General features: G+C 41.9%; 1 protein-coding gene across 1 annotated transcript in view; it reads left to right on the forward strand.

The window, feature by feature from the left end:
* The first annotated feature begins 2,011 nt into the window (after positions 1–2,011).
* Lmln (leishmanolysin like peptidase) overlaps positions 2,012–25,170 on the forward strand; it is a 62,189-nt gene continuing 39,030 nt past the window's right edge. Inside the window, exons 1-6 of the mRNA XM_070030001.1 lie at positions 2,012–2,230; positions 11,171–11,268; positions 16,211–16,241; positions 18,188–18,270; positions 18,813–18,930; positions 22,704–22,882. Coding sequence (XP_069886102.1) covers positions 2,036–2,230; positions 11,171–11,268; positions 16,211–16,241; positions 18,188–18,270; positions 18,813–18,930; positions 22,704–22,882 — 704 coding nt within the window. The 5' untranslated portion in view covers positions 2,012–2,035. The remainder of the gene's footprint in view (positions 2,231–11,170; positions 11,269–16,210; positions 16,242–18,187; positions 18,271–18,812; positions 18,931–22,703; positions 22,883–25,170) is intronic.

Consider the following 25,170-nt stretch of genomic DNA (forward strand, 5'->3'; position numbering starts at 1 on the left):
CCTGAGACTTTTGTTTCTTCATATGTTAAAAAAAAAGGGTGTGTGTGTTGGTATATGGAATGTTCTAGGCCCTCATTTATTTTGTGAGCCCCCTCATGGAGTACCAACTTTAGAGACTCTTATCTTCAATTAACCACCAGAAAACTGCAAGTGGCATTGTGTCTCAAGCAGTAGAGCGCTTACCTTGAGCTGAAAAGCACAAGGACAGTGCTCAAGCCCAGAGTTCAAGCCCCACGACCGACAAAAATCACTGAGGGTATAGCTTAGTCGCAGAGAGTGTGGCTTATTAGCATACTGATATTTATTGCTTCAAAAATACATCAGCCTGGCATCAATGGCTTATAACTAGCTACTCAGCCTAGAACTCCCACCTGTAATCCTGGTTACTAAGGCAAGTGCCCCCCAGGTGAATATGAGGTAGGAAGACTGGGAGATGAGTAGAACAAGCAGCTGCTGAAAATGGAGATGTAGCACTTGTTAGAAGGTGCATCATGTTCCCAGTCAAATCTCTTGCAGTGACGACTGCCATTGGGAGGAGAGGCTCATGGCTCACAGAAAATATGACAAATGCAGCTTGTCCACTGCCATTGAAAATTCTCAGGCATAACAGAAAATGAGCTATCAGATCTGTGTGGGGAAGAACATGTTTTCAAAGTTGAGAATTTGATCTGAATTACTCAGTTGTATGTGGTATTAAGTTTAAAAACAATGTAGTAAAGTGCTTGTGGCTCATGGCCTTTCCAGTAATACTAACCACTAAAGAGGGCAAGGTCTGAGTATCCTAGTTTAAAACCATTTGCATCAGGAAAGTCAATGAGGCTTATCTCCAATTAACCATCAAAAAAAAAAATCAAAAGTGCGGGGCTGGGAAGATGGCTCAGTGGTAGAGTGCTTGCCTTGCATGCCTGAGGCCCTGGGTTGGATTCCTCAGCACCACATAAGCAAAAAGAAAACCGGAAGTGGTGCTGTGGCTTAAGTGGTAGAGTGCTAGCCTTGAGCTGAAGAGCTGAGGGACAGCGCCCAGGCCGAGTTCAGACCCCACGACTGGAACCCCCCCCCCAAAACAAAAGTGGAACTGTTACTCAAATGGAGTACTAGCTGCGAGCAAAAAAAAAAAAAAAATAGCTCAAGTTCAGTAATCAGGCCTTAGAACTGGTGTGCACAAAATTTGACTAGCACGGCGCAGCGAGGGTGGTCAGGCTGCTTCAAGTGGCCAGTGTTTGCTCACCAATGGAAAAACCCTGGGCTTCAAATGGCAGCCTTTGTAGCTATAATTATAGATGTGAGCTACTATTAAGGTTTTCTTGGGGGGCGTGGGGGTGGGACTCGTGGGTCTGGACACTCACACTCAGCTCTTCAGCTCAAGGCTAGCACTCTACCACTTGAGCCACAGCACCACTTCCGGTTTTCTTTTTGCTTATGTGGTGCTGAGGAATCGAACCCAGGGCCTCAGGCATGTAAGGCAAGCGTTCTACCACTGAGCCACCTTCCCAGCCCCAGGAGTCTTATCTCCAATAAACTACTCAGAAAACCAGGAGTGGCGCTGTGGCTCAAGTGGTAGAGTTCTCTCTAGCCTTGAGCTGAAGAGCTGAGGGACAGCGCCCAGGCCCAGAGTTCAAGACCCCATAACCGGCCGCAAAAAAAAACAAACTAAAATTGGTGATAGTAAAACGGTATTTATTGGGCTCACCACTCCACAGAAGACTAAAAGACTGCAAGTGTTGATGTCTCACTAAGTACTTAACCCCAGTGGCTTAAACCTGGTCAGTGACAAAGGACTTAACTCAGTAAAGACAGCACCATCCGCCAGCTGCTTACGCTCGCGTTCCGTGTTCCCACAGCCGAGATCACGTGGGCCAGCGTGGATTGGCCAGTCTGGAAGTGAGAGGCGGTGAGTTCTAGGAGGGCGCTAGCCAATGTAAAAGCACCATTTCTGCAGCGGGTCCCTCCACCTGCTGGGGGCTGGGGGGAGAGGGGCGGGGCTGGCCGGGCACGGAGGCGTCACGCGCTCCATGGTAACGACGCTCGGCCGAAGATGGCGGCCGGGTGGGGTGGCTGGGCGCATTACCCCGGTGCAGGCCCGGTCCCGAGCCGGTGGCGCTGGTACGGGTCCTTGTGGGTCCGGGGCGTCTTACTCCTGTTGGGCGGGTTCCCAGCCAGCGCCGCGTCCGTTCCGGTCGCCCTGAGCACTTCGCCTCCCTGCCGGCACCACGTTCCGACCGAGTCTGAGGTAGGACGGGAGTCCCGGGCGGGCGCAGGCCCGGGGAGGGGGAAGTGATTCGGGAGGGTCCGGCCGAGGGACGGAGGGCCCCGAGAAGCTGTTGTGGAAGCAGAAAGCGCCGTCAGGACCGAGTCCGAACCCCCCCGGAGCTTCGGCTCGCCGCTGCTCGCGTCTCCGCGTTCCCCGGCACCCTGCCCGTAGCATCCTCTCAGCCATCCCGGTGTTGAGACGCCGGCCCCGCCGCGCCGCGTTCCACGCCCGCGCCAGCTGCTCCTGAAGCACTTGTCCGAGGGCTTTCTCGCGCGCCGGTCTGGCATTGTTGAGGGTTCTCTGGAGACCACATTCACATCTAAGTGTTGGCCGCTGTGCTCGCTGAACCCTTCCCCTGCCCTGACGGTCCCCTCTGCCCCGCCTGATTTTCTCGAAACTTTTTCAGTTTGAGTTCTAGTCTGCAACCTGGAGCCAGCTTGTCGGAACCACCCAGCACCGTGCTCTGTTTTACCGTTACTTCTCCCACTTGGCCAAGTACTGGCGTATAGTAATGACTTAGTTTTCAGGTGGTTCTTTTCTTTTTGTGGTTGTTGGTCGTGGGACCTGAACTCTGGGCCTGGGCGCTGTCCCTCAGCTCTTCAGCTCAAGGCTAGCGCTCTACCACTTGAGCCACAGTGCTACTGCCGGCCTTTTCTGTTTATATGGTGCTGAGGAACCCAGGGCCTCATGCATGCAAGGCAAGCCCTCTACCACTGAGACACCTTCCCAGCCCCGGTGGTTCTTGCCTTTCTATTTAAGTTGTAAAGATAAGATATTTAAGTTTTGTCATCCCTTAGCTCAAAAGAAGGAAGGCCTGTGATCATCAGTATTCTGTAAGGGAAGGAGGGACAGACAGTACCTGAGGGAGGGCTTTAGAGTTTGTCCTACTACTTTATCTAGAAAGATTCACCTAGAAAATTTCAGGTTAGCTCAGATAACTACGCTTACTCATTTTTGTGAGTTATATGCATAAACTAAAATCATTGCATGAGGTCTGAAGCTTTTATCATGACATTGCATTTTGACTGAATTCTTGGTGGGAAAAAAGATTCCAGGAAGCCCTGTTCTTAACAGGAATCTGTTCTTAAATTTGAATTAAAATGAGAGAAAATAGGTCACACAACTACAAAATCGTTGTGCTAGAAGGAATTTTTTTGGCAAGTGTTATCAAGGATTTATTTTAGTACAACAAGATAAAGAAGGAAGAATGAAGAAACGTTTCCTGCTCTCTAAGCAGGAAATGGGAGTTAAAGACTCCTGGAAGGAACTTTAGTAGCTGTTTCTTTCTAGTGGTTCTTGCCAGCATATATAAATAAACAGATAAATAAATAGATTCATTATAGTGCTGGGATTAAACCCAGGGGCCTCATCTATGGTAACCATTCACTGTATCACTGCAATATACCACCAGTCCTACAACTTGTAGGGGGGGAAATGTGCATGGCCAGAGGCAGGCCCTTTGCTCTTTGGAGATGACCACTGTTAAAGTTTTTTGTTTTTGTTTCTTTGGGGTGTGTATGTGTGTGTGTGTGTGTGTGCCCCCGTGCTTGCTTGCGTGCGTGCGCGCATGCACGGTGCCTGAGACTTAACAGATGAAGCATTGTCCCTGAACTTTTTCATTCAAGGCTAGTGCTCTGCCACTTGAGCCAGAGCACCAATTCAATTCATTTTTTTAAAGTGTTTAATTAGAAATAAGAGCTGCACACAGTTTCCTACCTGGGTTAGCTTTGAACCATGATCCTCAGATGTCAACCTCTTGAGAAGCTAGGTTACAGTTACGAGAGACTGATGCCTGGCTAAAGTTGTTTTTATGGACCTGAAAGCTCCTTGCTACTTCTGCCTACTATTTCTGTGAATCCTGGCTGAACACTTAATAGTGACCATACTCACATTTAAAACAAACTATAGGGGCTGAGAAGGTGGCTCAGTGGTAGATCGCTTGCCTTGCATGCGTGGGGCCCTGTGTTTGATTCCTCAGCACCACATAAGCAAAAAGCAAAAAAAAAAAAAAAAAAAAAAAAAAGCCGGAAGTGGCACTGTGGCTCAAGTGGTAGAGTGCTAACTTTGAGCTGAAGAGTTGAGGGACAGTACAAGGCCCAGAGTTCAGGCCCCACGACCAGACCAAAAAATAAATAAATAAAATTAAAACAAGCTATAACGTCCTTAACTCTAATAAACTTTCCTCGCTCTTCATAGAGTATTCTATCATCATGTACTCCATTTTCCTTGCTTTAACCAAGACCATATAGGGGAGAAGTGTTTATGGTACTCATGCTGGGAAATTATGGTAATGTTTTTGTTCTGTTAAGTAGGAGGATGAACTACAAAATACTTGACTGATTTAGCGTGTTCTCAACTAAAACTTAGATGTTTTGTTTTGCTTTTTATGTGAATTAAAACCAAAACAAAATAATATGGTAACTCTTGTGTATCTGTTACTTGCCTGGCTTTAATACTCATGAGCATTTGTCCATTGTTCTAGCATATATTTTAGCCAGGCCTCTGGTGGCTAACATCTATAAAACTAGCTATTCAGGAGACTGAGATCTGAGGATCATGGTTCAGAGACCATCTATGCAGATAAATGGGTGAGATTGTTTTTTTCTTTGATTAACTTACCAAAATGTATGTGGAGGCATGGCTTAAATGGCAGAGCACCAGCTTTGAGCAGAAAAGCCAAGCAAGAATGCTAAGCTCCAGGACCAGCATAAAAAAGAAAAATATATCAATACACTTCAGTTATTTCCTCATTATGTTTGCCCTCCTTTTTTTTATTTTGCTAAAAATTATAAATAATGGAATACCACAAATGTGTCTTTGCAGATCCAAGTAAAATGTATTACCTTATCACAATACAGAACTTTTTGTCTCCTGAAAAGCCTAGTCTAGACCTCTCCTCTCTGCTTTCAAATGTTTCTATTTTTGCATTTGTTTTATTTAAGGTTAAGTAAACTTCTCAAGGTCATAATTTACTCTTTCACCAAATCTAAACTCTTTTTTTCAGCAATATTTTCTGTCCCATTTCTTCTTCTTTCTTCTTCTTCTTCTTCTTCTTCTTCTTCTTCTTCTTCTTCTTCTTCTTCTTCTTCTTCTTCTTCTTCTTCTTCTTCTTCTTCCTTCTTTCTTCTTCTTCTTCTTCTTCTTCTTTCTTCTTTCTTCTTTCTTCTTCTTCTTTCTTCTTTCTTCTTTCTTCTTTCTTCTTTCTTCTTTCTTCTTTCTTCTTCTTCGACATGGGGCCTGAACTCTGGGCCTGGGCGCTGTCCCTCAGCTCTTCAGCTCAAGACTAGCACTCTACCACTTGAGCCACAGCGCCATTTCCAGCTTTTTCTGCTTATGTGGTGTTGAGGAATCGAACCCAGGGCCTCATGCATTCAAGGCAAGCACTCTGCCACTGAGCCACCTTCCCAGCCCTGTCCCATTTCTTTAGTCATTCCATAACTCTAATCAATATATGAATCTACTTTATTCTGTCTCCTGATTTTCTGATGTTTTCATTTTTTTAGTCTTTTTTGGTCTGGGTAGCATTTTTTATTTATCTTCAAGTTAAATGATGCCTCTCCTAACAGTTCCCCGCCCCACCTCCAAAACCTTATTCCCCCTTATTTTCCAGGCTGGCCTCAAACTCAGATCCTCCTTCTTCAGTGTGCACTATAATGCTTAGTTCCAGGGTATGGACACTATCCTTGAGTTTTTTTTTTGTTCAAGCCTAGTACTCTACCACTTGAGCCACAGTTCCACTCTCTGCTTTTTGTTGATTGATTAGAGAAAAGAGTCTCATGCCCCATTTGGCTTCAAATCATGATCCTCAGATCTTAGCCTTCTGAATAACTAGGATTTCAGGTATGAGCCACCAGCATTCATGTCCAATCTTTTGCTAATCCTTTCCATTGTTGGTTTTAATAGTTGTTCTTTGGAGCCATAGACTTTCCATTTGGGTTGGCTGGGGTTCCCCATCTACTTATTAGATGTTTATTTCCCTTTATTCCCTGAGAACATGTACTCTACATTAAAGTAATTCTTTAAATTCAGGTCATTTGTGGGTTACTTTCTATTCATTCACTTTTTTTTTTTTTTTGCCAGACCTGGGATTTTGAACTCCGGGCCTGGGCGCTGTCCCTCAGCTCTTCAGCTCAAGGCTAGCACTCTACTACTTGAGCCACAGTGCCAGTTCCGGCTTTTTCTGCTTGTGTGGTGCTGAGGAATCGAACCCAGGGCCTCATGCATGCAAGGCAAGCACTCTACTACTGAGCCACCTTTTCAGCCCCTCTTTTTTTTTTCTCAGTACAGTTTACACTTTCTATTTTGTTCTCATGACTGTTGGTTTTGTACTAAATAATGAACACTATGGATAATAAATTATAAAGTGGATTCTATTGCATTCCTTTGAAGAATGAGTATTTTTCTTTTTGTGTTCATTATTTTACTATTATTAGTAGCATTATTTTGGTTGTATTGGAGTTTAAACTATGGCTATGGCCCTGTACTTGTTAGGTTCTCTACAACTTGCAGGCTCTCTACCACTTGAGCCATGCCTCCAGGACAGGAATTTTTTTTCTAGCTGGCTGTTAATTTAGATATACTTGGGGTTGGGAATGTGGCTTATTGGTAGAGTGTTTTTGCCTAGCATGCATGAAGTCCTGGGTTTGATTCCTCAGTACCACATGAACAGAAAAAGCTGGAAGTGGTGCTGTGGTTCAAGTGGTAGAGTGCTAACCTTGAGCAAAAGAAGCCCAGGGACTGTGCCCAGGTCAAAAATCAAGCCCCAGGGCTAGCAAGAAAAAGAAAAAATATCTTAGATATATTCAAAATTACAATCTCTTGTCTCTTGTATATTGTAGCAGATGATGCCTTTCTTGGTTCCCTCAGCTTTCTGCTGCTGTTCTTTAGTAGGTTTATCCTGTACATACATAATTTACCAATCAGCCAAAAAATTTAGTGATCACTAAGGAATTGGAGGTTTCATATGTAGATTTTTAGTATCCTCCAAGGCTTCCTCTCCCAGTATTTATTGTCTAACTTTCTGATGTAAAAGCTCTGAACCTTCTGCTCTATTTCAAATCAGTATGGCCCTGACTTCTGTCACTCCAAGTGACACAGATTAGAAAGTGCTCTCAAGCAAAAAACTAGATGTACAAATCTCAGGGGTACAATTCCTGTTTTTCAAGGGTAGGTCCTTTTAGATTTTGTTGTTTATTTTTTGCTCCCAATATCTTCAAATAATATATATATATATATATATATATATATATATATATATATTTTTTTTTTTTTTTTGTCAGTATGGGGCTTGAACTCTGTGCCTGGGTGCTGTCCCTCAGCTCTTCAGCTCGAGGCTAGTGCTCTACCACTTGAGCCATAGCTCCACTTCAAGTTTTCTGGTGGTCTCATGGACTTTTCCTGCCCGAGCTGGCTTTGAACCTCGATCCTCAGATCTCAGCCTCCTGAGTAGCTAGGATTATAGGCGTGAGCCACCAGCGCCCAGCTTCAAATAATATTTTTGAAAATACAAATAGTTTTCTTTTCAAATATTTTGTCCGGATTTTATTATGCATTATTTACAAGGAAATTACATACATTTAGCAACTGTTTAGATATTCTCTTTCTTTTTGCCAGTCTTGGGGCTTGAACTCGGGGCCTGGGAGCTGTCCCTGAGCCCCTCTGTGCTCAAGGCTAGTGCTCTACCACTTGAGCCATAGCATCACTTCTGGTTTTTTCTGTTTATGTGGTACTGAGGAATTGAACCCAGGGCTTCATGCATGTAAGTCAAGCACTCTACCACTAAGCCACCTTCCCAGCCCTTTAGCAACTCCTTTAATTTCTGGGAGGCAGCAGTTCCCAAAGTCTACCTTTACAGGTTAAGCTTTTTATTTTGTGCTTCTGCATGTAGTTATTTGTATCTAAGGTCAGAGATAAAGTAATGGCTATTTCAGTCTTTCAAGTTTTAAAAAAAATCACCTTTTCTTTGAAGCATTCTCTCCTTATTATGTTCCTGTAACTTTGACTTAATTTCTTCCTTCTGTAATCTGTGTTTATTTTTCCATGGTATAATAATTATGGGATTTGTTTTCTTTACCTTAAGATCAAGGACTGTAAATTTTCAATTTGTGCTTCTCTTCCATACTGCTGCTTTTCATCTGAAAGCATTTAGTGTATATTAAATTAATGAATGTAGGATGGTAGGCCTTGGGTTCAGTCTCTAGCAGGGAGTGGGGTAGTGGCAAAAATTAAAAAATAAAAAATAGGGCTGGGAAGGTGGCTCAGTGGTAGAGCGCTTACCTTGCATGCCTGAGGCCCTGGGTTCGATTCCTCAGCACCACATAAGCAAAAAGAAAAAAAAATAAATAAATCACCCTAACCCCAAACCTTACTAGCAAATGTGGGTTGGAATGGAAAAGGAAAAAACTGGAGGCAAGGAGTAATAGAGTATGCAATGTATGGGCTGAGAAGGTGGTTTGTCTTGCATACATGAGGCCCTGGGTTCGATTCCTCAGCACCACATAAGCAAAAAAGAAAAAAAGCTGGAAGTGGCGCTGTGGCTCAAGTGGTAGAGCGCTAGCCTTGAGCTGAAGCGCTGAGGGACAGCACCCAGGCCCAGAGTTCAGGCCCCACGACTGGACCCCCCCCCCCAAAAAAAAAAAAAAAAACACAAGCAATGTAATTAGGCCAGTGTAATAGAGTGGGTGATAGGTATTAGGGAAATCTATAAGCTACCATATAGTATTAGATCAAAGGTATAAATCTTACAGCGTTTTTCCATTAAGCATAAAATTCCATTTTCCTTATATAAATACTCAGAAATACTATAAGAAGAAAAATGTGATTGTTGTTAAGAGTTATAAGAATGACGGTGTGCCCTCTGTACAGTATGTTCACAAATAAAATAAAATTAAATTAAAAAAAAAAAAAAAGAATGACGGTGTGGGGCTGGGAAGTTGGCTCAGTGGTAGAGCGCTTGCCTTGCATGCCTGAGGCCCTGGGTTCGATTCCTCAGCACCACATAAGCAAAAAGAAAAAAGCCGGAAGTGGCGCTGTGGCTCAAGTGGTAGAGCACTAGCCTTGAGCTGAAGAGCTGAGGGACAGTGCTCAGGTGTAGAGTTCAGGCCCCACAACCGGACCAAAAAAAAAAAAAAAAAGAATGACGGTGTGTAGCTTACTTGGAGTTTAACTTTTTTTCTGTACTTTAAGAGTGGCTTAATGTGTTACTACTGCGGAGGCACTCTTTTTCCCTCTTTTTTGGCCAGGCCTTGAACTTCATGCTTGCTTGGCCTGCTCAGTTGACTTGGCATTCTGCCACATGAGTCACACCTCCAGCATTTTACTGGTTAACTGGAGCTACAGTCTCAGACTTTTCTGTCTCAGAACAGGCTTTGAAACAACTTCCTCAAGGTCCAAGCCTCCTGAGTAGCTAGGATTATAGGCGGGAGTTTATAATCCTTACATGACTTCTTTTAGGACAAAAATTTCAAGGTGAAGAGATCTTAGGTTAAAAATTTCTGTCCTTTTAAAAGGGAATTTAAGGACTGGGAAGGTGGTTCAGTGGTAGAGTGCTTGCCTTGCATGCATGAGGTGCCCTGGGTTTGATTCCTCAGCACCACATAAGCAGAAAAAGCCAGAAGTGACACTGTGGCTCAAGTGGTAGTACAGCACTAGCCTTGAGCTGAAGAGCTGAGGGACAGTGCCCAGGCCCAGAGTTCAGGCCCCAGGACCGACTAAAAATAAAATAAAAAGGAATTTAAGAGTCTATTCCTGTCATTTTCTAAAAATCAGTCATTTTCTGAAAATCAGACTCAAAATCAGCAAAAGTTGTACTGGGAACATGTCAAGTGGTAGAGTGACTGCACATACTTAGTCAACTCCTGTACCCTATTACACACACACACACACACACACACACACACACACACACACACACACACACACACACACACACACACACACACACACACACACACACACACACACACACACACACACACACACACACACACACACACACACACACACACACACACACACACACACACACACACACACCCCAGCACACACACACACACACACACACACCAGCAAAACTAAAAATTGATAAAAAGCAATAACTGACAGAGATACTAAAAATCTTTTTGGCGCCTATTTCTGTGATTTCCTTAGTTTCATAGTACTTGTGGCTCTGATAGCATTTACTCATAAATACAACTTGAGGTTCAGAAATGCTGAACTAGTGGAATATGAGTCAAGGGATTTTTTTTTTTTCCAGTTGTGGGACTTGAACTCTGGGCCAAGTCGCTGCCCTGAGTTCTTCAGCTCAAGACTAGCATCTACTACTTCTGATTTTCTAGTGGTTAATTGGAGATTAGAGTCTCACAGGCATTCCTGCATGGCCTGGCTTTGAACTGTGATCCTTACATCTCAGCCTCCTGAGTAGCTAGGATTACAGGCATGAGCCACTGGTGGTGCCTGACTCAAGGGACTTATTTTTTTTTCCAGGGCTGAGGACCGAATCCAGGGCCTTGTTCACGCCGGGCGGGCGCCCTTCCACTGGGCTAAACCCCCAGCCCCGGAACTTTTTTTTTGGGTCCGGTCGTGGGGCCTGAACTCTGGGCCTGGGCACTGTCCCTCAGTTCTTCAGCTCGAGGCTAGCGCTCTACCACTTGAACCACAGCGCCACTTCTGGCTTTTTTCTTTTTGCTTATGTGGTGCTGAGGAATCGAACCCAGGGCCTCAGGCATGCAAGTCAAGCGCTCTACCACTGAGCTACCTTTCCAGCCCCGACTGTTGTTGTTGTTTTTTTTTTTTTTTTTTTACCTGACATTGAACTTGAGATTCAGGTTATTAACTTTTAAGTTTGGATTTTATTGGTACATTTTATTATGTGTAAATTCGGTAGAACTTTAAAAAATTCAAATCTGTTCCTTTTTCCAGGTTATAAATAAAGTTCATCTTAAGGCAAATCATGTTGTAAAAAGAGATGCTGATGAGCATTTAAGAATCAAGACTGTGTATGATAAAAGTATTGATGAGTAAGTATGCTATCGTTTTGTCTTGTTATATATCCCAAGCTGGCCTGGAAACCACTATTCTCCTGCCTCAGTGTCATCTTTTAATTGTTAATCTAAACATTACATCTATTTTTACCTATTACCTAGTTATTAATTTCATTAGTGTAAGTTTAGATGAAATTAATATGAAAATGAAAAGTTAAAAGCCATGGGATGTGATTAAAGCCATAGGAGGTGATCACCAACAATTTACACAAATCAAATATGAATCTATTTGGATATGGTCTTAGAATGCACTTGTCAATAATTGCTTGCAGGAAAAATAGGTGCTAATTAAGCTATTAAGAAGAAAGTTTCATTGATGGCCCATTGGCTAGATTAATTAAAAAAAGAAGAGAGGAAACCCATATTAATAGGATTAGGGATGCCACGGGAAACATCACCACACGTACCCAAGATATCCAAACAATTCTAACAGACTACTTTCAAAAGCTATACTCTCTAAAGGAAGAAAATCGGGCAGAAATGGATGCATTTTTAGAGAAATACAAGTTGCCCAAACTGAGCAAAGAAGAAGTTAACCAATTAAATAAGCCAATATCCTATAATGAGATACAGGAAGCTATCAAAAGTCTTCCAACAAAAAAAAGCCCAGGACCAGATGGATTCACAGCAGAATTCTATAAGACCTTTAAACAAGAACTAATACCCATACTCCTCAAGCTCTTCAGAGAAACAGAGAAGGAAGGAGCTATCCCAAACTCATTCTACGAAGCCAATATCACACTCATCCCCAAACCAGGCAAAGACCCAACCAAAAAGGAGAATTACAGGCCAATCTCCTTGATGAACACAGATGCAAAGATCCTTAACAAGATTCTAGCTAACAGAATCCAGAAACACATAAAAAAAATAATTCACTATGACCAGGTAGGCTTCATCCCAGAGACACAGGGATGGTTTAACATACGTAAGTCAATAAATGTAATCCAACATATCAACAGAGCCAAGGTCAAGAATCACATGATTATCGCTACAGATGCAGAAAAGGCCTTTGACAAAATTCAACATTCATTCATGCTAAAAGCTCTGGAGAAAATAGGAATAGAAGGAACATTTCTAAAAACAATAAAAGCCATTTATGACAGACCAATAGCCAATATTATACTTAATGGGGAAAAGCTACAACCAATTCTCCTAAAATCAGGAACAAGGCAAGGATGCCCACTGTCTCCACTCCTCTTCAATATAGTCCTAGAACCCTTAGCCAGGGCAATAAGGCAAGAAAAAGACATTAAAGGGATCCGCATAGGGAAAGAAGAAGTTAAACTATCCCTTTTTGCAGACGACATGATACTATACCTCCACGATCCCAAAAACTCCATCCCCAAACTCTTAGAAATCATAAATCACTTCGGCAAAATAGCAGGATACAAAATAAACCCACAAAAATCAGTTGCCTTCCTATACACTGATAATGTACAGGAAGAGAGGGAAATAAAGGGAGCAACCCCATTCACAATAACCTCCCGAAAAATAAAATATTTAGGAATTAACCTAACCAAAGATGTAAAAGAACTATTTAATGAGAACTATAAAAGTTAAAGAAATTGCAGAAGACACTAGGAAATGGAAAGACCTTGCATGCTCCTGGATAGGCCGACTTAATATAGTAAAGATGGTAATACTTCCAAAACTAATATACAAATTCAACGCAATTCCTATTAAAATCCCAATGACGTACATCACTGAAATACAGAAAACAGTCCAAAAATTCATATGGAACAACAAAAGACCTAGAATAGCCAAAACAATTCTAGGGGATAAAGACAATATGGGAGGGCTATCCATGCCGAACTTCAAACTCTACTACAGAGCTATAATAACAAAGACAGCATGGTACTGGCACAAAAACAGACCCGAAGACCAATGGAACAGAATAGAAGATCCAGAAATAAATCCACAGGCCTACAGCCAGCTGATATTCGACAAAGGAGCCAAAGACATACAATGGAAGAAACACAGCCTCTTCAACCGCTGGTGCTGGGAAAACTGGGCGGCCACATGCAGAAAACTAAAAGTGGACCCCAGCCTATCACCATGCACCAACATCAACTCAAAATGGATTAAAGACCTTAACATTAAACCTGAATCTCTGAAACTACTGCAGGACAGAGTAGGAGAGACACTTGAACTAATAGGCACAGGAAGGAACTTCCTGAACAGAGTCCCAGGGTCACAACAAATTGGAGAGAGACTCGACAAATGGGACTACCTTAAAATAAAAAGCTTCTGCACAGATAAAGCTATCGCAACCAAGCTAGAAAGACAACCAACTAATTGGGAAAAAATATTTACCAGCAATATATCAGACAAGGGGTTAACATCCTGTATATACAGGGAACTCAAGAAACTAATCCCTCCCAAACCCAACAAACCAATTACTAAATGGGCAAGGGAACTAAAGAGGGACTTCTCAAATGAAGAAATAAAAATGGCAAAGAAACACTGAGGAAATGTTCATCATCCCTGGTGGTGAAGGAAATGCAAATAAAGACAACCCTGAGATACCACCTTACCCCAGTCAGAATGTCCCACATCCACAAATCAGCCAACGACAAATGCTGGAGGGGATGTGGAGAACGAGGAACGCTATTACACTGCTGGTGGGAATGTACACTCATACAACCACTTTGGAAAGCAGTCTGGAGGGTCCTTAGAAAGCTAAAGATTGACCTCCCTTATGACCCAGTCATACCACTTCTAAGCATCTACCTTGAACAACAGGAACCAATATACAAGGACACGTGCACCTCCATGTTTATTGCAGCACTGTTCGCAATAGCTAGGATATGGAAACAACCCAGATGCCCCACCACAGATGAATGGATCCAAAAATTATGGTATCTATACACAATGGAATATTATGCAGCCATTAGAAATGACAAAATAATGGCATTTGCAGGGAAATGGATGGAGCTAGAAGGAATCATGTTGAGCGAGGTAAGCCAAGAACGAAGAGACAAACAGTACATGGTCTCCCTGATAAGTGGATGATGAATCCAAAATGTTAGGTGATATGACAAAACTAACAGGACTTAAGAAACAAAGAACTCCCACTCATCTGGTTGAACCACTACTAAATATCCCCATGCTGCTGATCACATATATGGTATATAACATATGAGCACCGTTATATATTACAGACTGTGATAGACAATTTGCTCCAGGAAAGTTAGAATGAACTTGTGACTTTAAATGAGCATCATTATTCCACAATACTGTGAATTTCCGGAAATTAAGTAATCACTTAATCACAATCAAAAAAAAAAAAAAAGAAGAACCTTGGGGAAGGGAGGGAGGGAGGGGATGGTAGGGGGAAAACAATGGAGGGGGTAACAATGTTCAAGAGGAAGTGGAAGTGTACTCATTACCTCACTCATGTAACTGTAACCCTCTGTATAGTATCTTTACAATAAAAAAAATTTAAAAAAAAATTAAAAAAAAAAAAAAAAGAAGAAAGTTTCAGCCAGGTACCGGTGGCTCATGCCTGTAATTCTAACTACTTAGGAGGCTGAGATCTAAGGATCACGATTGGAAGCCAGTCCAGGCAGGCAAGTCTATGAGACTCTCTAATTAATCACACAACAAGCCAGAAGTGGTGCTGTGGCTCAAAGTGGTAGAGTGCTAGTCTTGAGCAAAAGGAGCCCAGGGACAGCTTCCAGGCCCTGAGTTCAAGCCCCAGATTGGCAAAAGAAGAAGAAGGAGGAAGAGGAGGGTGGGAGAAAAAGGAGGAGAAAGAGGAGGAGGGATGGGGGAGGAGGAGGAAGAAGAGAAAGAAGAATAGGAGGAGGAAAAGGAGGAAAAAGAAGAAGAGGAGGAGGAGGAGGAAGAAGAGGAGGAGGAGAAAAAGGAGGAGGAGGATGAAGAGGAGGAGGAAGAAGAGGAAGAAATGGAGGAGGAAGAGGAGAAGGAGAAAAAGAAAAAGGTGGTTTCCAGGATAAGGTGGCTCACATCTGTAATCCCAGTTATTCAGGAGGCAGAGATTGGGAGGATCTCAGTTTGAGTCTAGTCTGGGCAAAAAGTTATCAAGATTCCCATCTCAATCAAACAGCCAAGTGCTGGGGTATGTGTCTGGGATCACAGATAAGTGGGAGTCCACAGTAGGAGGATTTTGGTCTGTGCCAGCTCCAGGCAAAAAAGTAAGACCTACCAGAAAAAAAAAAAAAAGAACAAAAAGAGCTGACAATAGGTTAAGGGGTCTTTCAAGGCATTTGTCTTATAAACACAGGTTCTGAGGTCAAATCCCTATAGCACTAAAATAAAAGTAAAAATAATTATAAAATTATTTGCCAGAGAATTACAAGTGTGTGTGCGTGCCCGCGCACGCACGCACGCACTTTTTTTTTTTTTGCCAGTCCTGAGGCTTGAACTCAGGGCCTGGTGCTGTCCCTAAGCCTTTCATTGCTCAAGCTAGCACTTTACCACTTTTTCCATATTACCACTTTCAGCTTTTTATGAGTAGTTTATTTGAGATAAACATCTCACAGTCTTTTCTGCCTGGGCTGGCTTTAAACCATGATCCTCAGATCTCAGCTTCATGAGTAGCTAGGATTAAAGATGTGAGCCACCAGTGCCCAGTCTAGATATTATAAATTTTGTGTATAAGAGGATCCGGAAGACAGATAAATTATGAGCCTATAGTGTTTTGTGGAGAGCTATTCGGAATCATTGGTATTTTCTATGTTATTTCCCCACATGAACAAAATAATATTATTAGCACCAAGCTTTGGTACAGAACAATCTCTCAATAACTTACTGAGATAGATTGAGATTTTAGAGGACATACTCAACAACATATAGATGTATGCGTCTACATAGTATTTCTTGCAGCAGTGTGAACATATGGCATAGGCTCTGCCATTGACTGGCAATTTCTTATGTGTCATGTCATTATTTTCAGGTTGCTCCCTGAGAAAAGAAATCTTGTAAAGGTATGTAATAAACACTTATGAATTGGATACTTAAAGTGGCTAGATTTTATTATATGTTAATTATTGATAAAAATGTACACATGACTGGTTTGTGAATGACTGGACAAAACTTATTGACAGTGATATATTTATTACGTTATTTAAGATATTGCTGTGGCACACTTATCAGTTTTTGAAATTAAGTTGTCCTATGTTATAATTTGATATTAAATCAGATTTTCCTTTTTTTACTTAAGGTTTTGGGGAATAGGCATGTTTAAGATAGAGCTAAAGAACAATTATTTAAATACTGACTGAGAAGACCTTTTTTTTTTTTTTTTTTTTTGGATCCAGTTGTGGGGCCTGAACTCTGGGCTTGGGCGCTGTCCCTCAGTTCTTCAGCTCTAGGCTAGCGCTCTACCACTTGAACCACAGCACCACTTCTGGCTTTTTCTGCTTATGTGGTGCTGGAGAATCGAACCCAGGGCCTAATGCATGCAAGGCAATCAAACCCTAATTCATGCAAGGCAAGTGCTCTACCACTGAGCCACCTTCCCAGCCCGAGAAGACCATTCTCTTAGTGGGAATGTTCATTCTCCTGCAGATTAACTGACAGGAGTTGTCTATGTCAGTGCTGATTTTTTTTTTTTTGGGGTCCGGTCATGGGGCCTGAACTCTGGGCCTGGGTGCTGTCCCTCAGCTCTTCAGCTCAAGACTAGCCCTCTACCACTTGAGCCACAGCGCCACCTCTGGCTTTTTTTCTTTTTGCTTATGTGGTGCTGAGGAATTAAACCCAGGGCCTCATGCATGCAAGGCAAGCACTCTACCACTGAGCCACCTTCCCAGCCCTGTCAGTGCTGATTTTAAGTGCAGATTTAAGTGTGGATTCTCACATAGAAACACACACATGCACTGGGTTTAATCTGAGTTTAATTTCCAGAGGCCTACCCCCCCCCACACACACACACACAAACCAATTAAATTTTAGAACCTAAATCAGTCTTGCATTTAAGTAATTTTTTGTCAGTCATGGGGTGCTATCCCTGAGTTTTTTCACTCAAGGCTAGTGCTCTATCACTTTGAGTCATAACTCTACTTCTGGTTTTCTGGTGGTTTATTGGAGATAAGAGTCTCATGGAGGCTGGAAGGTAGCTCAGTGGTAGAGTGCTTGCCTTGCATGCATGAGGCTCTGGGTTCAATTTCTCAGCACCACATAAACAGAAAAAGCCAGAGGTGGTGCTGTGGCTAAAGTGGTAGAGTGCTAGTCTTGAGCTGAAGAGCTGAGGGACAGTGCCCAGGCCCAGCGTTCAGGTCCCACGACCAACAAAAATAAATAAATAAATAAATAAAGAGTCTCATGGACTTTCCTTCCTTAACTGGCTTCGAACTGCAGTCCTTAGATCTCAACCTCCTGAGTAAATAGCATTACAGACATGAGCCCACAGTACCGAGTAAGATTTATGTTTTGAATTTTTTTGTTTGTTCATTTGTCATAGGGCTTGAACTCTGGGCCTGGGCACTGTCCCTCAGCTCTTCAGCTCAAGGTTAATGCTCTACCACTTGAGCCACAGCGCCACTTCCAATTTTCTGGTGGTTTATTGGAGAGAAGAGTCTCACGGACTTTCCTGCCCGAGCTGGCTTTGAACTGTGTTTTTCAGATCTCAGCCTCCCTAGTATCTAGGATTGCAGGTGTGGGCCACCAGGGCCCAGCTCTGTTTTGAAATTATTTACTTAAGTAGGAGTAGGGAAAAAAATTCCTGGTGTTCAGTTCTCAGACTGAACTAGAAAATAAGAGAATTTCTTTCCTCTGTTCCCACCCATTGCCACACTGTCTTTCACTAGTGTCTGTATTCAAATATTGTAAAGCTTTTCTAAGTCTCATGTCATTCATATCTTGTACTACTTGTTTAAGTATAATTTATGCCACCACTATGTTTCTGACTGGATTTTCCCCCCCATTTACTTAGAACAAACTTTTCCCACAAGCTATTTCTTATTTAGAGAAGACATTTCAAGTTCGTAGACCTGCTGGCACTATCTTACTTAGCAGGTATGTTACATTGAACACTGATCATTTTCCTTATTTAGGTACTTAAAGTTTATTAGGGAAAAAACACTTTCAAAAACTGAAAGACAGTCATCTCCAGTGGGGAATGACCTCCTCATTCATTCAGTTACTACCACCCCCATTCTACCAATATGGCAATGTATGAAGTTTATATTGGGATATTTTATTTTACTTGTACTTATGGACCAAATTGCAAGGTATTTGAAAAGAATGTATATGCACCTGTTGAAAATCCCTGTCTTCAATTTTCCATGATGAGGTGGTTTACAGGATATTTCTAAGGGTATCCTCTTCCCATCCCCTTTCCTCCTCCTCATGCCTACAAGATTGATTCTGAAATATTGTGATGTTTGAAGATTCTTCATAGAACTGAAATACTTTCTTAGACTGTTTTGCTAGCTAAATAGTAACCATTATTAATGAAGTTATATTTGCTATCACTTTATTACTACGATTTAACTACTGTGAACTTTTCTTTTTTTTCTTTATTGTAATTTAAACTTTGTTGTACAAATGAATCAAAGACAATGTGCAACAAACCAGTATCTTAGGAAAGAAAATGATCCTCATAGATACTGTACTGGAGAATGTGCAGTCCATACAAAATGTGGCCCAGTTATCGTGCCTGAGGAGCATCTCCAGGTAACTTACCCTGCTGTTAGCACTGCTTTCTGCCCTACAGTGTAAACATGGGGAGAGTTTGGATTCATCTCACCAAGAAGTTATTATGGACTTAAGTACAAAGGCATAGTTGTTTCATTTTTCTTCTCTGGGTACAGTGCTAGGGATTAAACTGGTACCTCATGCATGCTAGATATGTGCTCTACCATTGAGCTCCATTCCCAGCTCTGTAACTTCCATTTTCTTACAAAAAGTAATCACAGGTAGGCTGATTTTGTTCTTCTCCCTCATGTGTTTCTGAACTTGTAACTTGTAACTTTATCTTTATTCACCAGAAAAACTTATACTAGGTATATATTTTAATTTGGGGTAGTTTGTGGGTTTTTGGTAATTATGGGGATTTGAACTCAGGGCTTCATATTCTCAGCTTTCTTGCTTACAGAGGCACTCTACCACTTCAGTCACAGTAGACTGACTTTTGGTTCATTAATTGGAGATGGAGTTTCTCAGACTTTTCTCTTCAGGTTGGCTTTGAACCTCATTTCTCTAGACCTCAGCCTCTTGAGTAACTAGGATTGTCGTTCTGAGCCACTGGCTCCTAGCTTCAGTTACTTTTTTTTTTAAGGGGCAATTTTACATCTTTTTGTTGTATGTTCTATCCTAACCTAGAAATTTATTGCCTAAATATACTATTTAAGGAGCCAGAGGCAGTGGTTACATGCCTCTAATTGCCTACTCAGAAGACTGAGGCAGGAAGATCACTTGAGCCTGTGAGTTCAAATTCTAGCTGGGGCACCATAATAAGACCCTGTGTCCACAAAGAAAAAAGCAAACCACTCCAAACTGTAATAATTGTGAAATGTATATAAATAATGTTCACTTAAAGAATAATTGTGGAAGCCAGGTATTGGTGTCTCACTCCTGTATTCCTAGCTACTCAGGAGACTGAGATCTGAGGATTGCAGTTCAAAGCCAGCCCGGGCAGGAACGTCTGTGAGACTCTTACCTCCAAGAAGCCACTAGAAAACCAGAAGTGGTGCTGTGGCTCAAGTGGTAGAGTGCTAGCCTTGAGCTGAGGGACAGGGCCCAGGCTCAGAGTTCAAGCCCCAAGATTGACAAAAAAAATAAATAAAAATAAAAAATTGTGGAATATGTATTCAAAGGTGTTTTTCATAAAATTGTAAGTATGTTTGTTAAGCTTATTAAATTATGGTATAGCTATATAATGAAATATATGCAGTTATTAAAGAATGAAATAGTTGGGGCTGGGAAGGTGACTCAGTGGTAGAGTGCTTGCCTTGCATGCATGAGGGCCTGGGTTCGATTCCTCAGTACCACATAAGCAGAAAAGGCCGAAAGTGGCACTGTGGTCAAATAGTAGAATGCTAGGGCTGGGAAGGTGGCTCAGTGGCAGAGCGCTTGCCTTGCATGCATGAGGCCCTGGGTTCGATTCCTCAGCACCACATAAGCAAAAAGAAAAAAGCCAGAAGTGGCGCTGTGGCTCAAGTGGTAGAGTGCTAGCCTTGAGCTGAAGAGCTGAGGGACAGTGGCCACACCCAGAGTTCAGGCCCCACAACTGGACCACAAAAAAAAAAAAACTAAAAAAATAGTAGAATGCTAGCCTTGAGCTGAAGAGCTGAGGGACAGCAAGCAAGCCCAGAGTTCAGCCCCCACGACCAACAACAACAACAAAAAGAATGAAATAGTTATTTATGCCCTGTCTTAAGAAGGTATTTAAACTCCTTTAAAAAACCTTTGAGGGCTGGGAATGTGGCTTAGTGGTAGAGTGCTTGCCTAGAGCTCAAGGATAGAACTGAGGCCTGACTTTCAAGCACCAGGACTGGTAAAAAAAAATAAAAATAGGGCTGGGAAGTTGGCTCAGTGGTAGAGCGCTTGCCTTGCATGCATGAGACCCTGGGTTTGATTCCTCAGCACCACATAAGCAAAAAGAAAAAAGCCGGAAGTGGTGCTGTGGCTCAAGTGGTAGAGCACTAGTCTTGAGCTGAAGAGCTGAGGGACAGCGCCCAGGCCCAGAGTTCAGGCTCCCCCCAAAAATAAATAAATAAATAAATAAATAGATAGATAGATAGATAAATAAAACCTTTGAAAATCAGTGTAGTTACCATATTTTATTTGAAAATACATATATATGTGTGTATATATATATATGTGTGTGTGTGTGTATGTGTGTATGTATATATGACATCAAATTTTTTGAGAACAGCTAGAGAAAAGAGTACACACTTGTATTCCTAATAGTTGGAGGTTGATGCAGAAGGATCTCAAGTTCAAGGCCACCCTGGGCTACAAAGCAAGACCTGGTTTTCAAAAGAGGAGTGTAAGCCAGATGCTGGTGGCTCACACCTGTAATCCTAGCTACTCATTGTGGTTTGCAGCTCAGGCAGGAAAGTTTGTGAGACCCTTATCTCCATTTAACCAACAAAAAGTCAAAAGTAGAGTTGTGGCTCAAGTGGTAGAGCCCAAACCTTGAGTGCAAAAGTGGAAGGAAAGTGCCCAGGCCCTGAGTTCAATCCCCAGGACTGGCACCAAAAAAAAAAAAAAAGCGAGAGAAATAATAAACAATATTTTTATTAGCACGGCTCTTAACGGTGCTCTCTCTCTCTCTCTCTCTCTCTCTCTCTCTCTCTCTCTCTCTCTCTCTCTCTCTCTCTCTCTCTCTCTCCCCCCTCTCTCCCTCCCTCCCTCTCTCTCTTTCTCTTTTTCCTGACATTTGAGCTTAGACTCTTGTGCTAGTCAAAAATTCTACCACTTGAGCCACACCTACAGCCCTATCATTTTTCTAATGTTCTGGGTTTTCATATTGAGCATCTGTTATTTGTACCAGAAAAAATTAAATAAACATATATTACATTTTAATGTATAGTATATAATATATATATATATAAAATATGTAATACACACATGTGTGATGTAATATATATGTTACAAGTGGCAGAGCATTAGTTAATCCTGAACAAAATTACTCAAGGACAGTGCCTAGGCCCTGAATTCAAGCCTTAGAAACGTCACACACACAAAGAAGAAAGAAGAATCGAGTAGAGAGAGATATATGGATTTTAGAGGTTTGGGTATTTTTGTTTTTGTTTTTGTTTTTTGCTAGTCCTGGAGCTCAAACTGGGCTTGGGTGCTGTCTCTGAGCTCCTTTTTGCTCAAGGCTAGCACTCTACTACTTGAGCTATAGGACCCCTTTGGTTTTTTTCTGTGAGTAAGTGGAGATAAGATTCTCACTTTCCTGCCTGGGCTGGCTTAGAACTGTGATCTTGAGATCTCAGCCTTCTGAGTAGTTGGGATTATAGGTGTGAGCTACTTGTGCCCACCTTAGTGAAGTTTTGTTTGTGCCACTTGAGCCACACCTCTACGCTAGGCTTTTTACTGGTTACAGATGAAATCTCTTGGACCTTTCAGCTGGCTTTCAAGCCAAGGTCCTCTAGGTTTCAGCCTCTTACTAAGTAGTTAGGATTACAGGTATGAGCAACTGGATCTCAGTTTGTTTGTTTGTTTTTCCTGAGACAGTAGTCTTACCACATTGTCTAGGCCTGCCCGGATAATGGTCAAGTGATCCTCGTTCCTCATCCTTCCAGAAGCACTAGAACTACAAGCTTCTATCCCCATGCTTGGATTTGGATAAAAATTTAGGGATAGTAAATAAAGGTTAATACTAAATTTATTATCTGGATTCACTGTGATATTGTTGCTCTAGCTAATCATATTTTTGATCTGATTCTTCTGGTTCTTTCCTCCTTGCCCTCCCATTCCACCTGCCATTAATGCAGCAATGCAGGGTTTGCCGAGGAGGGAAGTGGCCCTGTGGGGCGGTGGGTGTGCTGGACCAAGAAGGCGTCCGGGATGCAGACTTTGTTCTCTATGTTGGTGCTTTGGCCACTGAGAGATGCAGCCATGAAAACATTATCTCTTATGCAGCCTATTGTCAGCAAGAAGCAAAAATGGACAGGTAAACTTCCCTCTAAGACTTAATTCCCAAGACCTAATGTGGAACCTCTTAAACCAAATTTAAGTGTTAACATTATAGGAACCTTGCATTTGCTAAAGTGCTTCTTGTATTAAGAAATTGCATGCTACCTTGAGTATGACTCATTCTTGTTTATGGCGATACTGTAGTCAGAAAGAAAGAAAGCTGAACAACTTCCTTTGACTTTTTTTCTCTGCCAGTTCTCTTACATTCTTTCCCTATCCTTTTGCCTGTAAACTCTAAAGAAAAGGTCTGCTGTCAAGGTCTTTCAAGGTAAATACTTCCCTAAGAAAATAACTTGTTAACATTAACCTCTTACTTAGGTTGCAAAGTGCTAGAAAACAATAGCTGTTCACCTAAGTGTCCTATCATTTGTGGTAGGTTATGCACTGAACTAAATTAGCACTTTTTTGTTTTCAAAAGATTTTCCTGGTGAAGCATTCCATCCATGAAGTAAAAAATGATTATTTTGTCACTATATATATGTAATTTCTACATTGTTTGAACATACACCTTTTTAAAAAAAAATTTTTTTGGGGGGGGGGTTTCTGGTCGTGGGGCCTGAACTCTAGGCCTGGGCGCTGTCCCTCAGCTCTTCAGCTCAAGGCTAGTGCTCTACCACTTGAGCCACAGCGCCACTTCCAGCTTTTTTCTTTTTGCTTATGTGGTGCTGAGGAATTGAACCCAGAGTCTCAGGCATGCAAGGCAAGCGCTCTACCACTGAGCCACCTTCCCAGCCCTGAACATACACCTTTTTATATTGACCTTTTACTATGCTTATAAAAGCTGAAACTTGGGTTGGGAATTTGGCTGAGTGGTAGAGTGCTTGCCTAGCATGAATGAAGCCTGGGTTCAATTCCTTAGTACCACATAGACAGAAAAAGCTGGAAGTGGTGCTGTTGCTCAAGTTGTAGAGTGTTACCCTTGAACAAAAAGAAGCTTAAGGTCAGTGCCTAAGCCCTGAGTTCAGGCCCCAGGACTGGCAAAAGGAAAAAAAAAAGCTGAAACTTTCCGTATTAGCATGAGATTAGCTTCCCTGAGGGGTGAGGAGAAGGATATAAACTCCCATATTGCTAATTAATCCCATTTCAGCTTTTTATAATACTGATGGTACCTAATAATGCTCAAAGTACCCAATGTATCTAATTGTCTGCTGATAAGAGAACCTATGCAGATAGCACACAGATGGAACTCCACAAGGAAGATATGTTGCAGCTTCACTGCCCGCTTTGTTTATTTTCGCACTTTTGTGGTTAGTTCAACCTTGATTTGAGTGAGTACCTAAAAGACTAAATTTTCTGGGCTGGTAATGTGGTAGAGTGCTTACCTTGCATGCATGAAGCCCTGAGTTCAATTCTTCATCAGAAAAAGCCAGCAGTGGTGCTGTGGCTCAAGTAGTAGAGTGCTAGCCCTGAACAAAAGAAGCTCAGGGACAGTGCTCAGGTCCTGAGTTCAAGCGCCAGACTGGCAAAAAAAAAAAAAAAGAATAAATTTTCTTTGTGGCAGTGAATATGAAGTTACTCACATCTATTCATATCTAGGGATTTTGGTTTCTTCTGAGAGGAATGTTAAAGCTTTTAGAGAAAATATTTTTTCAGAACTGGTGTACTTCATGAATTTACTTCATGGTTGTTTGATTATGCAATAGATTGCCATCAGAGTAGATGAACAAAATAGACATTGTGTACTAGCCTCATACTTGGAAATAAAATATATGATTTTACAATGTGATACATACTTTGTAGAAAAATACTTCATATAGGATCCTGTAAAACACATACACATGTGCACATACCCAACACACACACACACACACATACACACACACACACACACACACACACACACACACACGTGCACGCTGAATAGGATGGTTTGGAATCTTAGCTATTTGAAGCAGAGATGGGGAATAAAAATTTAGGATGGTTTGGAATCTTAGCTATTTGAAGCAGAGATGGGGAATAAAAATTAAGGCCAGCCCAGGCAAAAAGAAGTTGGTAAGACTATTTCAACCAAGGTGGGAAATTCCTGTTATCCATAGTAACATGGGGAAGCACAAGTAGGCGGATCACAGCTCAGGCTGGAATAGGCTTATTAACTGAGACTACTTCAAAAATAAACACTATAAAAACCAAATAGTGCTGGGTTCGTGCCTGTATTAGCTACTTAGGAGGCTGAGATCTTAGGATTGCAGTTTGAAGCCAGTTGGAGATGAAAAGTCCATGAGACTCTTTTATCTCCAATTAATCAACAAAAGCCAGAAATGGGAC

Source organism: Dipodomys merriami, unplaced genomic scaffold, assembly GCF_024711535.1.
Source record: "Dipodomys merriami isolate MVZ:Mamm:240054 unplaced genomic scaffold, mDipMer1.0.p SCAF_2, whole genome shotgun sequence".
Lineage (NCBI taxonomy): Eukaryota > Metazoa > Chordata > Mammalia > Rodentia > Heteromyidae > Dipodomys > Dipodomys merriami.